At 30.1% G+C, this 23,453-nt stretch overlaps 1 protein-coding gene across 2 annotated transcripts in view; it reads left to right on the forward strand.

The window, feature by feature from the left end:
* LOC111613728 (dynein assembly factor with WDR repeat domains 1-like) overlaps positions 1–20,395 on the forward strand; it is a 75,072-nt gene extending 54,677 nt beyond the window's left edge. Inside the window, exons 8-10 of one of the 2 annotated variants that reach the window (XM_023355067.1) lie at positions 628–735; positions 10,216–10,322; positions 20,184–20,393. In XM_023355067.1, coding sequence (XP_023210835.1) covers positions 628–735; positions 10,216–10,322; positions 20,184–20,337 — 369 coding nt within the window. In that variant the 3' untranslated portion in view covers positions 20,338–20,393. Of the gene's footprint in view, positions 1–627; positions 736–10,215; positions 10,323–20,183 lie in introns of both variants that reach the window. The other variant, XM_023355068.1, reaches the window with a different exon arrangement.
* Positions 20,396–23,453: the final 3,058 nt, after the last annotated feature.

Here is a 23,453-nt window from a genome sequence, read left to right on the forward strand (position 1 = left end):
ATTTTGTGTGCAAGCTTTTGATATATTTGCTATTTGTTTATGTTGTTATATGTAGTCAGTTGTTTATGCATGCAACCCAATATGATGTGCTATGTAGTCTCATGCATGATGTAACATTTCCTACAGATGTTGTCTAAGTATTTTGTCTTTTTAAAATGTGCTATCTATAGTTTCTTGTATTTATAACCTAGTCTTGTATGGCAACTCTCCTGTCTCTCCAAAGAGGCCTCCATGAGTAACCTAGCAGTTTGATACAATCCTGTCAATGTGATCCTGGCTGAGATTGTTAGGGTGCTACTCTGAAGCTTCTGAGCCCAGGATTGTTTGATGGTATCTGTGCATTTTGTATTAGATTCAGATTAGTATTGGGTAAATTTTATTTTGTACTGTTTTTGTCAGCAAGAGTTACTGCTTTGTGTAACTTTGTAGTGTTTGTTTTCTATAGAAAAACTCTTGTAATGTCTGTATTTATCTATTCTGCAGATTAAAATATCTATGAAGTCTTTATTATTATTTAAGAATCTAATTGCCAAGTTTTTGTGTGCAGAGTTTTTAAAATTACATGTTAAATTATTGATTTCAAGTTTTTATATTCTTAGATTATGCTTTTTATTTTTATATAATTAGGTATGCTTAGATTTTTCAAAAAATACAAGTTTGCTTGCTACAGGCAGTCTTGATAGCCAAGTATATTTGTGGGATATTGAAACTGGAAAATCTATTAAAACATTAATAGTAAGAAAAATTTAATTTACTATATTCATTTTATCAAAATTAATTTAAAAACTATTTATATAACAAATTTAAATAATTTCTTATATTTATATAATTTATTGTGAACATTGCTTTTCTATAGTATTTATTCAAGATAATTTGTGTATATGTTACTGTGAAAGACCGAAATTAGAGAATGTCAATATTCTCCAGTGAATGTTGACACATACAAAATACATCGGTGAAAGACTGAATATTTAGTTATATTATATACATTCGAACAATTGCCGGTGTATGTCGACAAGCACAGATAAGCTTTGGTGGAGGTCGAAACGACACCCGAGAAGCCAATGTCAACAGAGAGGCGACAGTCTGTTGCCAAATCCTTTGTGGGTAGCCGGAGGTAGGACAAGGTCGTACCTCTTTTCTTGGCAACGGTTTGATGGAAACCGTCCACTTTGTCACTGGATGGCATTTTTGTTCTTTTGAACGGTTTGTCAGGTTTAGTGGAGGATAAGAGGATCGTTGGTAAGGCGTCAGCGATGTCCGAATAAAAGACACCATTAACAGATTCGTAATCACGTAACCAGTTCGTAATTTGTAAAGAAAAGTTACTTTCCATAGATGAGATTTCTTCTCAAAAAATATTGCTGAGAGAAGCAGCTGCAGCTAATTTGAAAAGTGGAGGGCAAGGCTATACATGCTGTCATTGCAAAAAAAAGTGTTCCACGAATAAATGCAGTTGTAAAAGCAAGGGACTCTTGTGCAATTCAAAGTGCCATAACAGTTTAAGTTGTTGCAATAAATAATTAATCACATAATATATGTGTAAGTTTACTATTGCGTATTATTTTTCTTTTCTGATTAAGAATGTACTGCTTGTTTTAGGTTCAACAGTTTATTTACATGTGCTGTTACTTAAGCTTTCTCCTATTTTGACATATTAAAATGTTGCATTTTTGTCTTAACGTAATAAAAATATTTTTNGTCATTCTGACGCTCTGGGGGAAGAGAATCCGCGCTCGAGTCCGGGTCATCTCATAAATTTTCGCGAACGAATCGATTCGAATCTATTGGATACCTTCTCCCGTTGTATAGCTTTGGTTTATTCGTTTACGGCAAAGTGATACGTGGGCGATCTACCGAGGGGGGATGCTTCCGAGAGGATTTTCTATGGAAAACTGGCCCCTATTTAGGTGTTAACTTGAATTATTTAAACAAATTTTATTAATCAGCATAGAAACAATATATAATATATATATATATATATAAACTCTACTTTTCAGTGTTAACAAAACTACATATACACTGTTATCTTCTGGGGAACTGTAGAAATTTTAAAATATTTTCTACAAATGTTAATATTAATATATTAACATTTGTACTAGAAATATAGTATTTTTTATTATAATATTAATATATAACAAATACAATAATAATAATTTAATATTTTTCAAATAAATTTAATATTTTGAACAAACAAATGTACTATTTACTTTTTGAATTGACAAACAGAAATGAAATTTTTAAGTACAAAGTAATATACTTTTCCTATGGTTTAATATATATCATATATGTACTGTACACTCACAAGCTAGCCATTGAACAGTGAATTTAAATTAAATTCACTGTTCAATGGCTAGCTTGAACAGTGAATTTAATGAATTGAATTTAATGAGTCAACACATATGAGTCATTCAGAGACCAAACTGATGAACTCCATTTTTTCAGTTTTTTTCCAATTTTAGTACCAGAGCAAGTGATTGGTGCTTAACTTTTCAAAAAATAAATTACCTGGATAATTTTATTTGTCATCATGAGATGGCCAAATTTTTATTGTGTAAATTCCCTTTACTCAAGAGCAAGTTTTGTGGGAATTATTTATATTTGATAACAATTTGATCCTGCTGTAGAAGGGGCTTGGCTGACAATATCTGATTTGTAACAGATTGATTTCAACAATATCTAATATACTAAGTTACTAAAATATACATTAAATTCTGACAATATCTTATATACTAAATCAGTATGTATATTAAATATATACATTCTCGATAATGTTTTCTTAGTCACTAGACCTCAAGTTTCTGCCTCCGGGATGTTCAGTCTATACTCTGATTACACTTTAAGACTTTTGTGGATGAGTCTTCATCTAAACACCTCTTTCCATCCCTTAATTCAACAGATGGGAAATTCCGAAGTAAAGTCCTTATGAGATTTTGTTCCTTATGAGATTTTGTTCCTTATGACATATATATTGGATCTATGTATATGTTGTCACCTTCCTTCTATTAAGAGTAACTAGTTCTTTGTTCCTTCCTACACATGCTCATCTTCTTGATGATCTCTTCTGCATGCTTGATGGTCACTTCAGACAAGATGAAGCTCATTGAGGGAAGATATGTCATAACCTCAGTTCTCTCATTCTCATACCTTTTCTATAAGTCACCTTCACCTTTTCATCAATTAGGATGCTTCATGAAAATAGCCTGGTTGAACCTCTTTGGAAGTTCACCTAACAAACTGAGACTGTTATCTCCTCTGGCAATAAGTTCAACCGAGGCTTTGTAACAGCTCTATGACAAACAAACAAAAAAAAAAAAATATTGGACAGGGGTACCACAATTGCTACTGAATATTACCATATTTACTTGAATGTAAGACACTTATCTTACCATTTTGTACCATTTTACACTTATCTTACTTGAATGTAAGACACTTATCTTACCTCTTTGATGATGGCACCATCTGTCACCGCAGTATCATACCATTTGCAAGATCATCTTATTAGCAAAAACAGAAAGCTTTCTGTTTTTGCTAATAAGATGATCTTGCAAATGGTATGATACCGTGGTGGCAGGTGGTGCCATCATCAAAGAGGTGTCAAGGTTGGCAACAGAGAGAGAAAGAGAGACTTATTAGTGTGGGTTTTTGGATGGAATCCTCAGAAAGTATGTGCTGAGTTTGAAGTGTAAGGAGAGAACAATGAGTATTCATCAGCTGGAATCAGTTGTAATTTTGTGTGTACAAAGGTACTGAACAATAAAGATTGTTTATTTTTAACAAAAATATTGTAATGGAATCCTTTTTTTTAAGGAAACCCAAAATACTGTTATAGTTGTCAGATCTAGCAAATTATTGTCAGATTTTGATATTTCAAGCCAATTGGCAATATGGCAACAATTTTTTTAATCTGGAGGTGTTTTTTGTTTCTGTGATAAACTTGTCTAACAACATTTTATTGGTAGCTTTCAACTTCATACTGATAAAACAATTGAACTAAATAATGCTTTTGGTTTAACTCAACTTTTTAATTAGGTTTAAGCATTTTGCAACTATTTTGTTCTATCTTCAGATCAGTAAAAACAATCTCAATGTGATTTAAACTTATTCTATTGAGATTATTAATATTCTAAATTGTATGCAATTTTCAAAATATATAAAGCTGTTTTTTGAAAATTCAATTTTAATTGCTCATAAGTACTGTACTTTGATCATGATCTGTATATTTGAAAGGCAAAACTAAAACAGTAAATCTCATATTTTGATTGCAGACTGGCAAAAAATTTCAGATAGGCAGTTGGAAATCATGGCTGTAATGGGTTGTTTAACTTGTTTAAAAACAAGTTAAACAACCCATTACAGTTTTAAGGTTTGTTTAATTGTTTAAGGTTTTTGGGAGATATTACAGTCTTTTCTGTTTCCAGATCTGCTCTGTATTGAAGACTCGAAAATCTTACCACTACAATTGGCAGTGGTGATGATGATAACAGTAAAAGAATTTATTGGCGTAAATAATGATGATGATAATAAATAGAATGGCTATATTGGTTTTTGTTTAAAGTCCTTTAATAAATAATGTTAAAATGGATTCTTTTTAATAAGTAATGTTATGATACATAGTTAAATTTGGTGTGTTCATTTTTTTTTTTTTTTTTTGTAATTTTCATATTTCAGTTGTCAAATTGATTTCTCCAAGTTCTGCAAATTTGATGAACAATTATTCTTAATACATGTCTTTTTACATCATAACATAAAATCTACATGTTTAATAATATATTCTATGATATTTGTTTGTGTATATATTTCGAAGAAAATAATAAAAAATAATGTATGTCATTTTATCAGTTTTTTCCATTTTTTGTTTGATGGAGTTAGTCACTTAAGCTTCTGAGTGGCACATGTCTGAGACAGATCACTCACAAAAAATTTCTAGCATTCTTGATCTGGACTTGTACCCAAGCCCCTGAATGACTACTCTGTTTACTTGGGTTTGATTTCTGTGCACACTATTGTGTTTCAACATGTTATATACCTACCTACCTGCAGAAAGAATCAGTATCAAATAGTAACAGGTTACATCATTCATTGTCTTTAGGCCTATACATACTCAGTAATCTGGCACACTAACTAATCCAATACCCCTCTATGCAAAAAATGGCAGATTAGCAAGAGTCTACTGTATTAGTTTTACTTTTTTGAAACCATGTCGGTGATTATTTTTGTCATTTTTGAACACCATATAGTTCAGATACACGAACACTAGGCAATCTTCATTTTAAATTTATTCAATTTTTAGTTGAATAAATTTAAATTTAAATACTGTATTAGTATTTATTACAATTATGTTTATTGTTTATGTAGCTGTTGCATTAAGTTTTAGTTATAAATATTTTAGAAAATTAGTTGGGATTTAGGATAAACATTGTAACATTATAATTTTCTCATTTAAAGTAATGGGAAATAGGCTCCCAATGTTTTTCCACAGAATATGATTGTTAAGATACTACTGAATGATTACCAATTACTGATATTAAGTGTGGAATCCTTGTATTTGAAATATATATCAAAATCACATAATTGTATTGTAAAAAATACACGAAAATTAAATTTTCATTCTGTTTCAACTTATGGATGATAAATAACTTTTAAACTTTAAAACATTATTTAAATGATGCAATAAAAGTAGAAAATAAAAAAGAAAAGCGAACCCAAATGCTGAAAAATTCTTTTAATTATACCAATAATTCCTCTAAATGCATTTTGCTGGAAGAGTCTCCTCAGTCGTGTTACCAGTGGATAAATAGTTCTGAATTTCAACAATATCCTAGTACAGATTTACATTTATATACCCAATAAATGTTTCCCAGCATGCAGCTGTCAGTACACCAGTATTTAAATTAACTGTTTTATTTTGCATAATTATAGTGAAATGTTCTTTTACTTTTCTTTTTATATTATACTAGCTGCAAGGACCCGCTTCGCTGGGTTTTTGTTTGTTCGTACATTTGTATGTAATATAGTTTTTGTTTTTTATATATAAAAGANATTATTGTATCAAAATTACATAATTGTATTGTAGAAAATACACAAAAATTAAATTTTTATTCTGTTTTGACTTATGGAGGATAAATAACTTTTAAACTTTGAAACATTACGTAAATAGCACACTACAAGTAAAAAAATAAAAAAAAAGGCAAACCCAAATGCAGAAAAATTCTTTTAATTATACCAATAATTCCTCTAAATGCATTTTGCCAGAAGGGCCTCCTCAGTAGGGTTTTCGGTGGATAAACAGTTCTGAACTTCAACAATATCCTAGTACAGATTTACATTTATATACCCGATAAAGTTTCCCAACATGCAGTTATCAATACACCAGTATTTAAATTAACTGTACTGTATTATTTTGCATAATTATATACAGTGAAACATTCTTTTACTTTTCTTTTTATATTATTTTTTCTGATAAACAATTTTTATGTTATTAATATCAATTTCACAATTATTAATATTACAATGATGAAAAATAGGAGCATTATTATTTCTTGATCTTACTGATGCTAAATGTTCTGACAATTTGGTCTTCAATTTTCTTTTCATTTTTCCAATATAGAAATTTGAGATATTGCATGTGCATTCCAGTCTGTATACCACACCTTCTTCTGAAAGGTTCTTTTTTATACTTTTTCTTATAATCATCAGATCAGATAACCTATTGTTTTGGGTTGGAGCCAGTTTAATTTGATTTTGACTAAGGATCTTATTATATTTTTTATATATACTTTTAATATATGGAAATGATACATTTTGTTTAATCTCCTGTTTTTCTTTCACTTTATATCTGTCCCACATGAATCGTTTGTACCAACTATTCAATATTTTCATTGTATATCTGCTTGTCTGTGTAGACATACAAACCTGCTTATTGTGATCATTTTGGAACTTACTTATTCTGATAACATTAAGTGAGATAAGTAAATAAGATTACAATTAATAGAAATTCTGGTTTTATTGACTCTGACATTAAATGTGCATGTTAAAACAGTTAAAAATTGTATAATTTGAAGAGTTTTTAATTATAATTATTATTGGGCTGCAATTTAAAAAAATTGTAGACCTACAAATTTCCACTGCTGTCCATCCATCTGACTGTCTATATGTCTGTCCTTCCTTCCTTAATCTTGAGAACAGTGTTAGATAGATGAAAGTCAAGACCAGATATAGTATAGTTAATTGGGACCTCCTGCCCTAAGCAGCAGGAGATCCCAATTAACTATATACAAACTTCTGCTTTGGGATGAAGTCATGTTATTTCAATTCAGAAATATTCTGAACAGAGTTAGATACATGACTGGCATGATTTCATTGTTAACAGGAAAAGTATGATGTACAGAGCAAGACACTATTAAACTTAAGTGCATTATGATGAAAAATTTCAGCCCAGCATTATGATGATGTTACAGTAAATAATTGCTCGTTGTTAATTAATATATAATTAATCTGGTATCGTTTATCTGTCACTGCTTTTAACAACAGCTAGTGCATAATTGAAATAAGGATTTCTGTAAATTAAACTACTTTGAGTTCTCTTTATCAATGAATCTAGACTTACTCTGTAGTTGAACAACTGACAAGTTTTCATCTGAAAAGAACAAGGTACACAAAATTATCCAACATTTATGCAGGAAACATTACACTATAGCAGAGGAGGATTGATGGTTTGGGATGGCATAAACATTGGTGTGTGTACAGACTTACACATCATCAGAAATGGCCACATGTATAGAGTTTAACAGGTATACAAAGACAAGATTCTCTGACCAATTGTCTTGCCATATGCTTGAGCTATTGGTGAGTCATTTCTACTGATGGACAATAATGCCCAATCTCATCAATGTCAGCTAGTGGCTAATAGTCAGCTAACTAACATGCTTTTGGGAAGTAGGAATTGAACATATGCAGTGGCCAACATGATTCCTGGACTTAGAGCTTATTGAGCATGTCTGGGATGTCCTTTATAGACAGGTTGCAGCAAGACCAACACCTGCTTTGATTTTTCATGAACTGAAGATAGCTCTTCATGAGAGTGGCAACAACTCCCACAATACTTAATTAATTAATTACAGCTAACACAGGTATGCTGCAGTTTTAGCTGTTCAAGAGAACCACAAAAAAATTTTAGTTTTACATGATATTGATTAATACCTTATTAGAACTCTCTACTATCCCAAATATCCGTGATATTCTTTTATGAATCCACATCTTCTTGTACAACATTTGACAACATGCATTTCAAATGCTAAATTTGCCTATCATTGTTGTTATTGTGTTGTTCATTAAACACACATTATAACAAGATTATTTTATATTTCAGATTGTTAGTCATATGTACATTTCCTTGAAATATCAAATGATCCCCTGATTGTTTTGACCAGTGTAGTTGCATTGCAATTATGTCAGTTATCACAAGTTGCAATGTAGAATGGGTTTAAGATAGAAAATGTTATTTTACTGATATTCTTATTAAATTTGCTAGGTGTAAAAGAAGTTATATTGAAACAGAAACAAATTAATTTTGGTGTCTGCTTGATTTGATTCATCTATTTGAGGCAGTTTAAACTCTACAGGGTGTTTTTGGAAGAAATAGCTGCTCATCACAGTTTCTTTCAGATTATGTTACAGGCTTGCTAAGTAAACAAACCATAATCTGGTTTGCATAATCTGTTTTATATATAATGGATCATACCAGTGGTTTGCTTACTTAGTTGTTTGCTACCTAGACATGCATATTCCTAGGCATTGAAGATTACTAAATTGGACTACTTTTAGTCAGTTCAGCTATTGAAAAACTAAAAATGTTGTATCTTTTATGATTTAGCTACTTGCAATTTTCTGAGATATATGAACCTGAATTTGGTAGTATAGTAGCTAATAAATTTATAAATTTTTTTATTAACGTTTATTTAAAATTTGAACATAATCAATCTTGTGGGAAAATAGCAGTGTGTTCTCTTCTCGTGCTTGCTCCCTTCTGGTGTTTTTCAAAGATTGTAATAAAAATAAACATTCTGTCTTTAATTAATTAAATTTTTATAAATCAGCTCTTTTTATTTTATTGAGGCAGAGCATAAGCAAAGCCTTTTCTTCATGGCTTACAGAATTGTGTTTGTTCTCAAAATTTGATTGATCAGTTTTAATTTTGCCATTTTCCATTAATTGAAATAAGGAATTCAAAAACTATGAATATACAGAAGAATATTGAAAATATCATGGACATATAAGATTGCCGATGAGGAGATATTAAGTTGAATTGAAAAAAAATAAAGAAATAACATTGAACGTTAAAAGATGAAAACTTCAGTACCTGGCCACATCATAAGAGAAGTATGATCTGCTGCAAGTGATAAAGGAAAAATAAAAGATATAAGTAATAGAGGAAAGAGAAGAACATGGCTGAATAACTTGAGACAATGGTATGACTGTAGTTCCAGCCAACTTTTCAGAGCTGCCGTATCAATAAAGAAGATAACTGTGATGATATGATTGCTGATCTTCAGAATGGAGATGGGACTTGAAGAAGAATAAAAAATCTGTTGAATTTGTTTTTGAGATACAATGGGATCAAAGTGACGATGTGCCCTGATGTGATTGGGTACACCTAATGTAATTTAGGGAGCAAAAATTAAAAAAATCATTGTTTCTCTGTCTGTGGTGAACAGGTGTAAGGACTACCTTCTTGTGTGGCCAGCAACTTTTTTTTCTCTGATCGCATGCATGCCCTTACATACACATTCAAACATGTATCAGCACTTGGGTTAGATGGAGTGAAAGGTAATTCGTATTATTTTATATTTTAATAATATGTAATATATAAAAATATAATAATAATATATGTTTATATATTAATACTAATTAATAAATTTTTAATTACAAAAACTCAGTGCTCTGCTTAATTCTATCACAATATAACAAAGTTGCAGTGTTCCTAGTATATTATTATATCTGTTTATTAGATTATTATGGAAAAAGTGGTTTTTCCCTGCAGCACTATTGAGATAACATTTGCATAATTGAGCCAGCCTACTATCTCAACTACTGTCTATGTACTGTACATTTTAATATAAAAATTATATTTATTTCTGCATCCAAATAAAATAAAATTGTATAAATTTTAGATATATAAATATATATTAATAACCTTCTTAAATTTTAATTCAGGGTCATAGTAGAGAGATTATATCAGTTTGGTTTAGTTCACGGGAACAACTTGTGTTAACTGGTTCATTTGATGGCACTGCAAGATTATGGGATTATCGAACAGGAAGGTTAGTTTGTATTATTATTGTTATTATTTAATAGCATTTGTTAGCTATTAAATAGCTGTTAAATATTTATTGATATTTTTTATAAGATAATAAGATTGGTTTTATTGATTTATTGATGTATGTGTCTATAGAGCATGATTGGTCAATCCTTGGCATGGATGCCAAATGTGCACACAAACAACTTTTGATCCAATCTACTTGTTACTTGTCCAACTCAGATTAAATACAATATAAATGATAATTTTGCATCGGAACTATACCTTCAAATGGAAAGTGCGCGCCAAATAGTGCAAGAACCATGCTGAACAAGCTGCTAGAGAATGCCAAAAACATCATCGAACTCATAAGCTACTTACATATCAAGTGGGTGACTGGGTTTACCTTAATGAAATAGTCGTTCCCCAAGGGTTAAAGAGAAAACTAGCATGTAGATGATCAGGTCCTTTCTGAATTATAACTGAACTGAGCCCCATCACTTTTATAATCGGAAATATCCAAATTAAGAAGCAAATCCAAGTTCACACTAATCACTTAAAGTATTTTACAGCCTGACAGGAATTTGAAGGGATAGAGATTTTAGATTTACATACTACTCTGACTCTTACGAAACCCGAATCATGAGATACCTTGTTTACAGTGGATCCATGAGACAAATTTATTTTAAGAGAAATTCCACAAGAATCTGAAGTAAAATCTGAATCCGAGACTAAAACTGACAGCAAGGATGATGATGAAACAGAACCCTCCACCACAGAGGAACAAAGAGAATCAGCTCTCTTGCATTCTTATGCTTTGAGAAGTCAAGAGTCAGTGGAAGAACAACCTTGGATCCCTCCACCTCCTTGGTGACATTGAATTCCTAAATTTGTCTCTCCTTCGACAAGCTGACCCTCCAATGAAGGAAAGAAATAAAAAAAATCTAGTCAATGGAAAAGAAAAAAATGGGGTCTATGGAGTCTATTTCCGAAGAAGGGAGAGAAACTTAATCCTGACCCTAAATTTCTACTAACCTTCTCACTTAATATGTAACTTTAACATTGTAATCTATCTTACATATTTTACTGTACTTAGCATCTAATCAATCTGCCTTCCTTTATTCAGAGTTCAACATCCAACAAGACTCAGCAATCATGCACATATGCATCCTCCTCCAAACTCTCCTCCTTGCCTCAACAGTTTATGCTCCGTACATAAGACTAAAGAAAGAAGCTTATAATCTACACAAGGGCATTGTCTTTGTGCATCAAGGAAACTTCTTTATGACTACCAATTAAGCTCAGAAACATTAACCTCGAAGACAATGAAGTTATGACCATAATGGATTTTAAATCCTTATTTCCATCTATAAAATTACCACCTTGCTTTTGCAAGCTGAGAGACTTCCTTTTTTCTAACATTAATAATGCAATGAAGTATCACCAACACATATTAGAGCTTGCATACCTAATTTGTTATACTTCGTTATTTGTATTTGAAGGGAACACACATTTACAAGAAAGAGGGGTTCCATTGGGGAGTCTGATATCCCCATGATTATGTGAACTAGTATTACGACGATTAGAAAGTAACGTACTGCCCGCCTTCATAAACGATGTACTTTTATATGCAAGGTATGTAGATGATGTTTTCATCATTTGGAGGCATATTAATAATGCTCAATGATTCCTTAACAAAATTAATAACAACTCATATGGTTTGACTTTATCAATGGAACAAAAAGTGACATTAACTTAAATTTTCTGGATCTGTCCATCTCTTGTAAATATGGTGAAATTTGGACGAATATTTATCGAAAGCCCAGCTGTCTACCTATTATTATACTGAAGAATTCCTTTGATCCTAGGAATTTTAAGCATGCAATCATGGATAAAGTGGGCCTATACACACTGTACGAGTATGTTTGACACATACAGAGAATTAAATTACATACGTACAATAGCTGTACAACAGGGATACCATATAATTGAAATTAATGCTCTCATTGCTAAATACTGCAATCAAACAAATAAACAACCTACAACTATGAACCAAAGACGAAGAGTAGTTCTCAACTATATACCTTTCCTACACTTGATGATTAAAAAATTAGCTCACAAGAATAATTTAAGAATGATTTATTGTTGTAATCCTACGATTTATAGAATTCTACGAAATGATAAGAAAGGAAACTGTAACAATAGTACAGGAGTATATTCTATTCTGTTAAGTGATCGCCATTTTAATTCAGATCTCGTTTACATTGGTGCCACTATGAGACTTTTAAAACAAAGGCTTAAAGAGCATAAATATTCCATTACTAAAAATTTGGATAGTACTGTCCTTGCAGCCTTTGCTAAACATCAGGATATTAATGTTCACTGGGACAAAGCATCCACAATTAGGACCGCTACTAACAAACAAGTACTTAAACATATTGAAAAGCTTGAAATTTACAAGGCTCATATTGTCAAAGGATGCATCAACCATAGAGATGCAGAAAGTCTATCCTCCACATGGAAATCTTTTTACCACAACAATTAATTTTTTCTTAATACTTTATTTTAATTTAATTTATCACGTAAATTAACGTCTTATTANCACAACGATTAATTTTCTTAATACAGTCGACTCCTGCCCCATAACACGGTAGATACATTCCGGTTTCTACGATATTCATTTTCTACGAGTCCTTAAATACATGAGCCAATCACAGCCCAGCACGTATGCAGTTTATGGACTATGGCTGTTTGAAAAGTTTTCTTCCATAAAATTAATCAATTCTAGACTAATTCAACTCAACATTCCCGAAATACATATAATTTTTTGGCAATAATCTAGATAAACTATGCTATAAACAAAAAATTGTAGGATTACTTACCAAGTGTGCACCGTTCAACAACACCATTGCTTAAGCTTGTTTTCATCATGGAGCAGTGCATTGAATGGCGCTTGCATGCTTCCTGATAAATTATTTTTCTGTGAAAAATTCACTGAACTTTGGAGACATCATTAATATAAATATAATTTTTATGGCCGTTAAATAATAAATGGTTTTTAGTGGGTCCACTGCTCATTTAAACTCAACGGTTTGTGCAATATCCGCTATTGGTCTAGATTTGACCAATCCTGTTGTGACATGAGTCGGCAATGACGTTTTACTGAATGAATTATACGAGTCTCTTTTAGCATGCTTATACGAATATGGTTGCAATTTTTTCACCATCATATAGGAATCTGAACTATATGAACCCAATACAATAGACCCGTTTTATAGGGGTCTATTGTACTTTATTTTATTTTTATTTTGTTGTAATTACTTTCAAATTTTTAAACCGTTGTATTGCTTGCATTCTATTTTACATTCTTTTTTGTTTTAAAGTGGTTTAACTGAAGAAGACTATTAAAAATAGTCAAAAACATTATTATTTTATTAAATACTTCGTTGCTGGAAATACTAAGGTGTTTGGTTATTTTAATCTTTTTAATTATGCTATATGACTGTTCAACAGTTAATTCAGAAGCTTATCCCTCGTGATCGGAAATGAAAACGCTGGTCAGGCAGACAAGTTGGTTCCATCGAGTAGAGGGAAAAAGAGAACACTGATTCTGCAGATGCAGAGGTTGGACTGACAGCCTGAGTCACCAGGTAAATGGCGACGAGCCCTGTGAGGGTCATAAAAGCGCATCAAAATTTCGACTAATTATGTAACTCCTAAGTCAAAGAGTTTCAAAGATCAAATCGGGTCAAGAGGATGTGTTGGTGACAGAACTCAGACGAGAAGAAAACTTTCTTACTTTTTGTAAAACAAACGCAACGCGATGATAAACAGCAGGGGGGGAATGTCCACAGAGAGAGAGCTTTGACGAGATGCTCGCGAACAAGTGTCAGGTCGAAACAATCGAGAAAAGGAGTGTTTAATGACTAAAGAGACATCTGTTAAGCCTGAACACATTAGGGTGTAAATGGCCACAAGAACATCTGGTGGACCGTTTACGTTCAAAGATGTCAGAGAAAAGGGCCATAACGGAGTAAAATACGAGCACAGACTTTAAAAGCTCTGTTATCACCTCTCTGACCTTTCCCAATCCAGATCGGTCTTAGGTTTTGCCTAGAGACAAAAGAATGACCAATCGGAGTAAGGGAGAGGGTGAACGGGACCAATCAAAAGAGTGATATTAGGGGAAAATCCTATAAAACCCCCAGATCTCAAAGACAACTAGTCGATTCTCCTCCAGACAAGTGCTGAGTAGATTCCAGGACCTCCGTCCACTGGCCAGTGACACTCGTCCAAGCTTCTCTGCCTGCTAAGAAGTGTGTGCATCAGAACGTCAACCATTGCCTGTTTACCAGTATCCTACCTCTGAATCTGCGGACTCTTCTCTTTGGAAGCCCCAGGGCCATTACAAGTGTCACACCATGCCCTACATCTGACGTTCCTTTTTTATTGTTCTTCTATTATTATGTAAGTTAAACTAGTTGTTAAAATAAACGGTTTGTGTAAGGTACCTGTCATCTTTGTCTCCTACTGCTACCACCCACACATGATTCGCCCCTAAGTTTTCCTGACGCGCAATTAACTTATTAACACTAAAAGTTGGCAACCTTACATTACTGACCTTCTGAGAGGTCAAAGCTGTCTTCTCATGTTGAAATTAACTATCTTCTTTATGCTGATGATGTCCTTCTCTTGGCTAATCCAGCTTCTGTACTTAGAGAAAGACTCAATCTTACTTGGAAATATTCTAAAGATAATTGATTGACAATTAATTTGGAAAAGACAAAGCTTATGATTTTTCATGGAGGTGGTAAACTTAAAAAAAACAGACAGTTTCAGTTTAGAAAACCATAAACTAGAAATTGTGCCAAATTTTAAATATCTAGGTTGTTTTTTTTTCTCAGGGCACATTTTCGTATCACTTAAATAAAGGTTTACTTGACGCAAGAGCTAAAATCTCTAATCTTATCAAATTGTTTATTAATATTAAAGCATTTTCATTAAGTAATTAATTTATATTATTTGATTCCTGATTGGACCAAGTATTTTTTTTTATACTTTTCCAGTTTGGAGTAGTCTATTAGTTAACAGATTTGAGGTAATATTGTTGTTCTACTTTAAGCAGGTATTCCATATTAATAGATCTGTCTCAGGATCTGCACTGAGAATGGAATTGGGATGACCTTGCCACACTATTAATTTATCAATAAATTTGGTTTGGTTTTGAAACTTATTGACCTACCAGACAACGATTAGCAAAAGTTGATATATACAACACTTTCATGGAAAAATAATAATTCTTTTTTGAAGCCATGGCCTGTTTTTGTGAGAACCTGGGGTTTGGGAACAATTTTAAGGTTTAAAAGAATTGTAAAATTTAATAGGAAATTAGATTTATTTTACAAAAGGGAAAGAAAGACAGAATTTTATTTAGATTCAACATTTATCCTTTGTTTCCTGTGATCCAGAAGATGTTGAAGTTCCTGCTAGATTGAGTTAGTCAGAAAATGACTGCATCAAGAATAGACCTGATTGGTTTTCATATTTTCTATAAAAGGTGAAAGTCACCTTCACTCAGGTCTCTTAGTCAGGACTATCAGCCTAAGCTTTTAGTTGCCCTATTAACCATTGGGCCTTTGTCAGAAGATATGAGCCCTCCCAAGTTTCCACCTCCTCCACCGTAAGAATGAACAAGAAGAGATTCATTCATAAATATGAAAGCTATATAAGCTCTCTCCCCTGTAAAAAGGATTAGGAAACAGTTAGCGAAATAAGTAGTTCTGCCATTTTGTGGGTTTAGGTTAATCCAAAGTATTTAGCCAATATATCTAGAGTCATTATGTTTGAGTCTTTTAGCTTTTTATAATAATTTGTATGCATTGTATATACTCTATGTATCTGAATAAATATCTAGTTTAATTATTAGTGGATTTGTCTCCTCTCCTTTTCCAGATTGACATGACCCCTCTGCCACTCAATGTTATCACAGGGTAATTAGATCAGCCTCTCGGATCTAATAAGTTACTATAGGCATTGCAAATTAGAACACAGATGAAAATAATTATTCTAACTGGTGTCAGGACTGATGTAGACAGAGATCTCATGATCTCATAGCGATCTTAGACAAGTGAACGAGGTCTTACATCTCATATTATAGTTAAAGGAATATTAAATAATATTGGACTATCCTCTAGTTATATGTATTTTTATTTGTTCTTTCTGGATTGTGATCAATGACTAAGAGACTTATATTGGTCACAAGATGTTCATTATTTGAGTGAAAAGGGTTGGGACTGGAACTTTTCTTAATGGAATGTGGACTCCAGTGCTATATTTATTATCTAATTTGTTACAAAATAGTCATTTGCTGCACAATTTAGATTAAACAGATTTTTGATAAACTTAAATAGTAAAATAATTAATGTCTCATGTGACACTAAGTATTCTTTTTGTAGAATGACAGTGATGAATATGAGAAAACACATTCTTGATTCTTGTAATACTCTTTCGGATATTTGAGCTGCTATCACTGACATCTGATTTTTATTATCAAATTTTATTCGGTGACAGTTTCACCATGTTAACAGTATAAATTTCTTGTTCATATATAATATTTAAAGTAACAATGTAATAACACCCATAAAATCAAATAATAAAGATTGATTGATTGATCGATTTTCTATTAACAGACAAAGCATAACTTATTTCTGAAAAAAAAAAAAAAAATAGAAAAAAGCTTGTATTTATTTAAAAAGTTCTAGTGAGATTAAACTCAAATTATACAATTTAAGCAGGCATACAAAAAATGCACTGCATGAACATTCTTAGCACATCATTAATAAATAAAATTATGGATAAACTGGCCATGGTGCACAGTGCACACAGTGGAAATCATTGCTTTAGCTCAATGAACAACATTGTTACAATGAAAAGAACTTCTCTGATCATAAAACATATTTCTGACTTAATGACAATTTATTTAAATGGGAAACCTCTGAATGAATTTTAATCCTGATACTTATGTTAAATATTTCCTGAAAAATCATCACTCATCTATGGATTCTCCTAGAAGAATCAAAAAACATGACGGAAGAAGGAAATACAGCTTTTGGCAAAGTGTTTTTGATAGTTATGTATTTTTTTTTAAAGTTATTATTGTGATGTTTTATTTTCAGCTAATAATAATTTTTGTTTTTATATTGTATAGGATAATATATAATGGACATCTTTGTTTACAATATCTATTAATATAATATTGCAGATTTTGTTTTTTGTAATAAGTCAAATTATAACATTTTATTAACATTCAATTTTTTGTTTCTGTCAGAAAAAATGAGCCTATTGTTAAAATTTCCATAGCTCACTATTGTAAATGCCATCTATATTTATTATGACAGAATTTCCACCTTTTCATTGTTTCACATTAAAGTTGCAACACTTTTTTGTGTTGGTTGATGAAAAATTACAAATTTAAAAATGGTTACTTTTTATTTCATCATTTATTGTATTTTTCAAAATTCTATATTCTTTATTATGATTTATTATGGGTTATTGTCACTTTCCAGCTGTTGCTTTTCTTGTTTGATAACTTCCTAAAATTCCTTTGTTTCATTTTGTATCTAGGTCCCTCTCCCCCTCTTTTTTTCTTCCTATTCTTCTCCTTTAAGCCATTTTATCTACTTTCTGCTGTCATTTCTCATTGGTTAACAGACAACAATGCAAGTTCACATATAACCTTAAAATAATAGATCCAGAAGTTGTGGTTGGTATCCTTAACATCAATTGGTCCTGGTGATATATATATAAAAAGAGAACAAGATAGAAAAGTAGGATTTTTTGGGTTTTTGAGTGACATTCAAGGTATTAAAGAGTATTCCCTGACTTACTGAGAGTGTACTGAATGTCAGGTTGATTGGTAGTCATTCCATTGGACTTTTTCAATGGAATAACAACCAATTGGCTTATCTAAAGAAGTTGTGTGCTATTTATTGCTAAAAGATTGGGAAAGAAAGAAAACAGCCTAGAAACAAACATTCTGTTTTTAGATTTTGAGGAAGGAAATAGAAAGCCATTCTTAGTTTCTCATAAGTTCTATGTTCCTTTGTTCTCCAACCTTGTTTTGAGACTTTGTATTGGTAACTCTTCCTACCCCTCCTTATCTCCTACTTTTTTCTTCTCCATGCTAACAAATTGCAGCAAAATATATGTCAGATAAATTTTTAACATAAGTTTGATCTAAATTTTAGGAGGTTGGATTGCAAAATCTCCTGATTATTGTCACATCATTTCTTCAACATGAATTTCTTAATTTCTTCTCACATGAATTTCTTTTGAATGCTAGAGATGCCAAAGCCTTGTCATCTGCTTGGAAATATATTATGGAGAAGAAATTAGGATAGGATGGTTTATGTTTTCCTTACAACCAAGAGTTTTATTATTATATAACTGGATTGCTGTATGTTAGATGTTCTAACATACAGCAATCCAGTTATATAGTGAAAAATCAAGAAAAATAGATCTAACTGAGTTTTATTATTTTTATAATTTTTATATTTACTTTATTAAATTTTTGTTATTTATTTGTTCATTTATTAAATATAGATTTTTCACTATTATGTCAGTTATTTTGTTTCTTTCTTGTACTGTACATTTATTCAATTTAAAATTCATATTATGTTCTAAAATTTGTATTTAAATATTTAATAATGTTAAAATTTGAAAAGTTTTTATTTAAAATTGTTCTATTGTATTTACAATAGTTAGTGGGTTGTATTCTGCATTTGAAGATGACTTTAGGACAGCTTGAAACTGTGTTTATTAAACATTTTTTCAGCAAAGATGTTGGAGTGTTAAATAAATATTATTTTTTAATACTTAAAATGATCACTAGTGCATTGAACCAGTTTTCAAATTACATTTGAATCCGACTACTGCTTATAAGACTTGCTCAATACTAAAAGTACATTTTCTGATAAAAATTAGCAATTGCACAATATTTCTTGTTTTGAAATATGACAGATTATATAAATTTCTTTCTGTTTTTCTTTAAAATATTGCTAAAACAAAAAAAAACCTATACTCATCCAGAATAACAGTTGAAATATCCTATTAAAAGGATATTTCAACTGTTAGTGTTTTTTAATCAATTACATTTTGAGTGAGCAAATAAATAGGATACATACAATTACATTTACAGTTTAAGTATTGATCTATAATTTTCATGAAGGAGAAAACAAAACATTAAAATACACTCATATTTAAGTAGAATAGTTGCAGGAAATTCTTGTTAATTCAACCTTGGATAGTTTGAAATCCCATTAATTCATAACTTTACAGGATTGTAGCCAGAATTACCTGAATGTGAGTTATATATATGATTGATGGCTTGCATAAATCTAGCATAGTGATAGGCTATTGTATCAATAAAAGTACAATAAATCACGATCACTAGCAACACATTATTGTTCAAGGAGCTGCCATACTGATATGGCAGTTTCTTGCATATTGCATGCAAGCTATAATCAAACCAGTGGTACATATAACAATGTTCAATAAAAAAAGAAAAGGATGAACTGAACAACTCTTGAATTTTATTTTTCTTTACATCATGTCTATTCATGTAGCATAGTATTTGAGTGATACACTGTTTTTCTGTTTCATGCAGTGGTCAACTGCTTTTGGCATTTGTTGTTTTTACAATGTTTACTTTTAAACCCAAATGGGATGGCATTGAAGACAAAACAGCATTAGTGTAATCACTTGCCATCTCGTGGCTACATCCCTGGAGATATATTTTACTATGATTTAATACCATGGGTAAATATGTGTTTATAATGTGAAAACACACTACTGAAAAAATTAATAAATATAAAAATTCAATATTTAGATGCTGTATGGTATTAACTGGACATCTTAATGAATTATCATCATGTGTTTTCAATTGGAATAGCACATTAATTGCAACTGGCTCTTCTGACAAAACTAGCTGTTTATGGGATCCACGCTCAGGTATTAAATTATTATTGAAATATTCCTGCTAGATATTATTACAGGATCTGGCAGGAAAATGGGAAAATATAATTAGATGCTTAATAACATTTGAATATTTTATTAAGAAATTTTCATGTACTAGATTTCAAACAACATAGTTTGCCATTTATTTTTGAAAATGACATCACTCAAGTGACCTTCATTCATGCATAATAACTCATTGTATCTTCAAAGTATGTCATGCATAGAGTGGCATAACATATTCTTGGGTATGCTATTAATTGCATGACAAAAATTTGTCATGCAATTAATAGCATACCCAAGAATTGCATGACAAAAATTTGTCATGCAATTAATAGTGTATATTTTAATAGTTTCTACACTTTGTAGACAATCTCCATATATATTTGTTCACAAAATATTGAAATTCTTAAAGTAAAAACTCATCATGTATTAATAAAAACCTGAAATTATGTTGCACCACTCTATGCATGACATATTTTGAAGATGCAAAGAGTGATTGTGCATGAATGAAGGCACTTGAGTGATGTCATCTTCAGAACATAAATAGCAAACTATGTTGTTTGAAATCTTGTATATGAAAATTTCTTAATAAATATTCAAAGGTTGCCTGTTTTCCTATCTGATCTTGTATAATTCAAGATTTGGAAAAAGCATCTAATTAAGTTAAGATGCTTAATAAAGTTATTAANAAAAAAATGCCTCAGTAAAAAATATTTTTTAAATAAAATAAAACGTTCATATTGAATTTATACAAAAATTACAAATAAAAATTTTATATATTAATTAAACATAAATAACATTGTTTTAGATACATATTTTATTTTCTAAAAAGTAGTTTTTGTTCATATATTCATTGTAGGTAGCAAGGATAATGTGTGTCGTATCTGGAAATAAAAGATTTGTTTATAATCACACTGTAATAAATTTTTAGCTATGTGAGTGAATTTATCTTTGAAAGTATGAAGTATTTGCATAAATATTATTGTTAGAAAATTCTTTATTTTTTTCAATCATAACAAATGTTTAAGTTAAAATTGTCTTATCTATTTTTTCATCAAATAAACAAATATTTTGTAGTTGAAATTGAAATTTGTTACATCAACAATGTCATAAGAATACAGAAATATTACAATAAAATTTAAAATATAAAATCTACTATTTAAATATAAGTAATGATTTTATGATAACAATATTGTATAATTTTTAAATAATAAAATGAATCCTATGTAAAATTAGAGATCCTGAATAACATTTACAGGAGAGTATTGATTATTCAAGATAATCAGTAAGAGACAGCTTTGGATAACTGAGTTTTTTTTATATATGTTAAATAAAGTAAAAATATTAATTTTAGTTCTAGTTAAAAAAAATTATTTATTCAACTTTTTATCTCATCTTATTTTATTTATCAAGAAATATTCTAATATACTATTCTTCAAATTAAATACATACAAGTGATAAGAAATAAAAAAAATTGTATAACTTATTAAAAGCAAGCACTAAACTTTCATTGCTGTCTATAATGTACTGATGAAACTTTGAATTCAAGATAAAAAGGTAAAATTCAGGTATGTATTTTCATTTTAAATTTAATTTTGAAAGAAACATGTTTGTTTTAAACAAATAGTGCATAATCTTATTCTGTAGTAACAGATTTTTAATTTCATTCTTAATCTTTAATGCTGAGTAGTAATCAGTTCAGTAACTCTGGCTAATCTGAATGCCACTTAATTCAACCAAATTTGTTAGTTTTTCTCTAAATGTTTCAACAAAAAAACCCAGATTATTTTTTTATAAAGATTTAGTTATAAAATTAATATATTGCATAGTTAAACATAAATGTGTAAGCACCAAGTATATTTTGAAAAATTTTTATACTGTTTGTATTTGTCTTTAGTTCTTTTTTATTTCCTTTTCTTTATTTAGCTAATCCTGCTAATCCAAACACTTCTGAGAATAATTAATTTGGATTAGGGAAAATGCACTGCATTATCATTCTAGAGTCACTTGGTAATAATAGCCAATAGCAAATATAAACTTTCTCAGTTTATATTTAACATTTAATAGTGTTTCTGATCTTAAAAATATTTTTTTTAAAAGTGAATTATCATATTTATCATACATGTAATTGGTAGGTAAATGATAATGTCATTCTCTCCACATTACTGAATTGAAAAAGATATAAGGATCAATAGTAGTTGAATATATATTTTCTTTGTTTTATATATTTGTGTAATAAGTTGTCATCTGATGATCGTTGTTTAACTTCACAAATAATACAAAATATTTTGTGTTTTATATTTTTTGCAATCTTTCATAATTATTCTCATTTCATTTTTGTTTCAAAACAAGTTTAAATTTGTCATTAGTAAAAATTGATTTATTGCATTTTATAAATTAAGTATGAAGCGTGATTGATATAAATTGCTTCTACATACACAAGTTATGTCAATATTTGAGTATGTATTTTTAGAAAGAAAATCTTCACACATATCAACACTAATCATATAGACCTTCATACTTATCTATAAAAAGTCTGAATCTTTAAGTAACAATATTTAGCAAGTTAAAATTTATTTATATTATGTATATAATAGATTAGTATATATAATCACAATGAATAAATGAATATAAATATTAGATAGATTCAATCTGTTTGTGAAAAGTGAAGAGAATCCAAATTAGATTGAAAAAACTGTTTCATTAATTAAATTTTCAACTTTTTATCTTATCTTACTTTATTTAGCAAGAAATATTCTAACATACTATTCTTTTTTCAATAACAACAGTTTTTAAAAACATTTTCATACATTAGTCTTGTAAAAAGTTTAAGCAGAAAATTTTTTTATATTGTAATTGAACATGATTGATCTAAAATATTCTAAGAAAGCTTCAACTAATTGAATTTTATTCTTAAAAAATTATTACTGTTATGTATAAGAAAATTTTTACAAAAGGATACACTGTGGCTTAAAGGTATTTTTAAAGAAAGCACAAATATTATGATTTATTAGAAAATTATCTACTGGAAACATTCATCCATGTTTCAGGAAATTTATGAAGTGTTTAAATCAATTTATGTTTGGCAAAAATTTAACAGTGGTTTGTTGTAACATTAATCAAAATTAATCACTGCATTAAT

This window comes from Centruroides sculpturatus, unplaced genomic scaffold (assembly GCF_000671375.1).
Source record: "Centruroides sculpturatus isolate CEXI.00-Female unplaced genomic scaffold, Cexi_2.0 scaffold1975, whole genome shotgun sequence".
Taxonomy (NCBI): Eukaryota; Metazoa; Arthropoda; class Arachnida; order Scorpiones; family Buthidae; genus Centruroides; species Centruroides sculpturatus.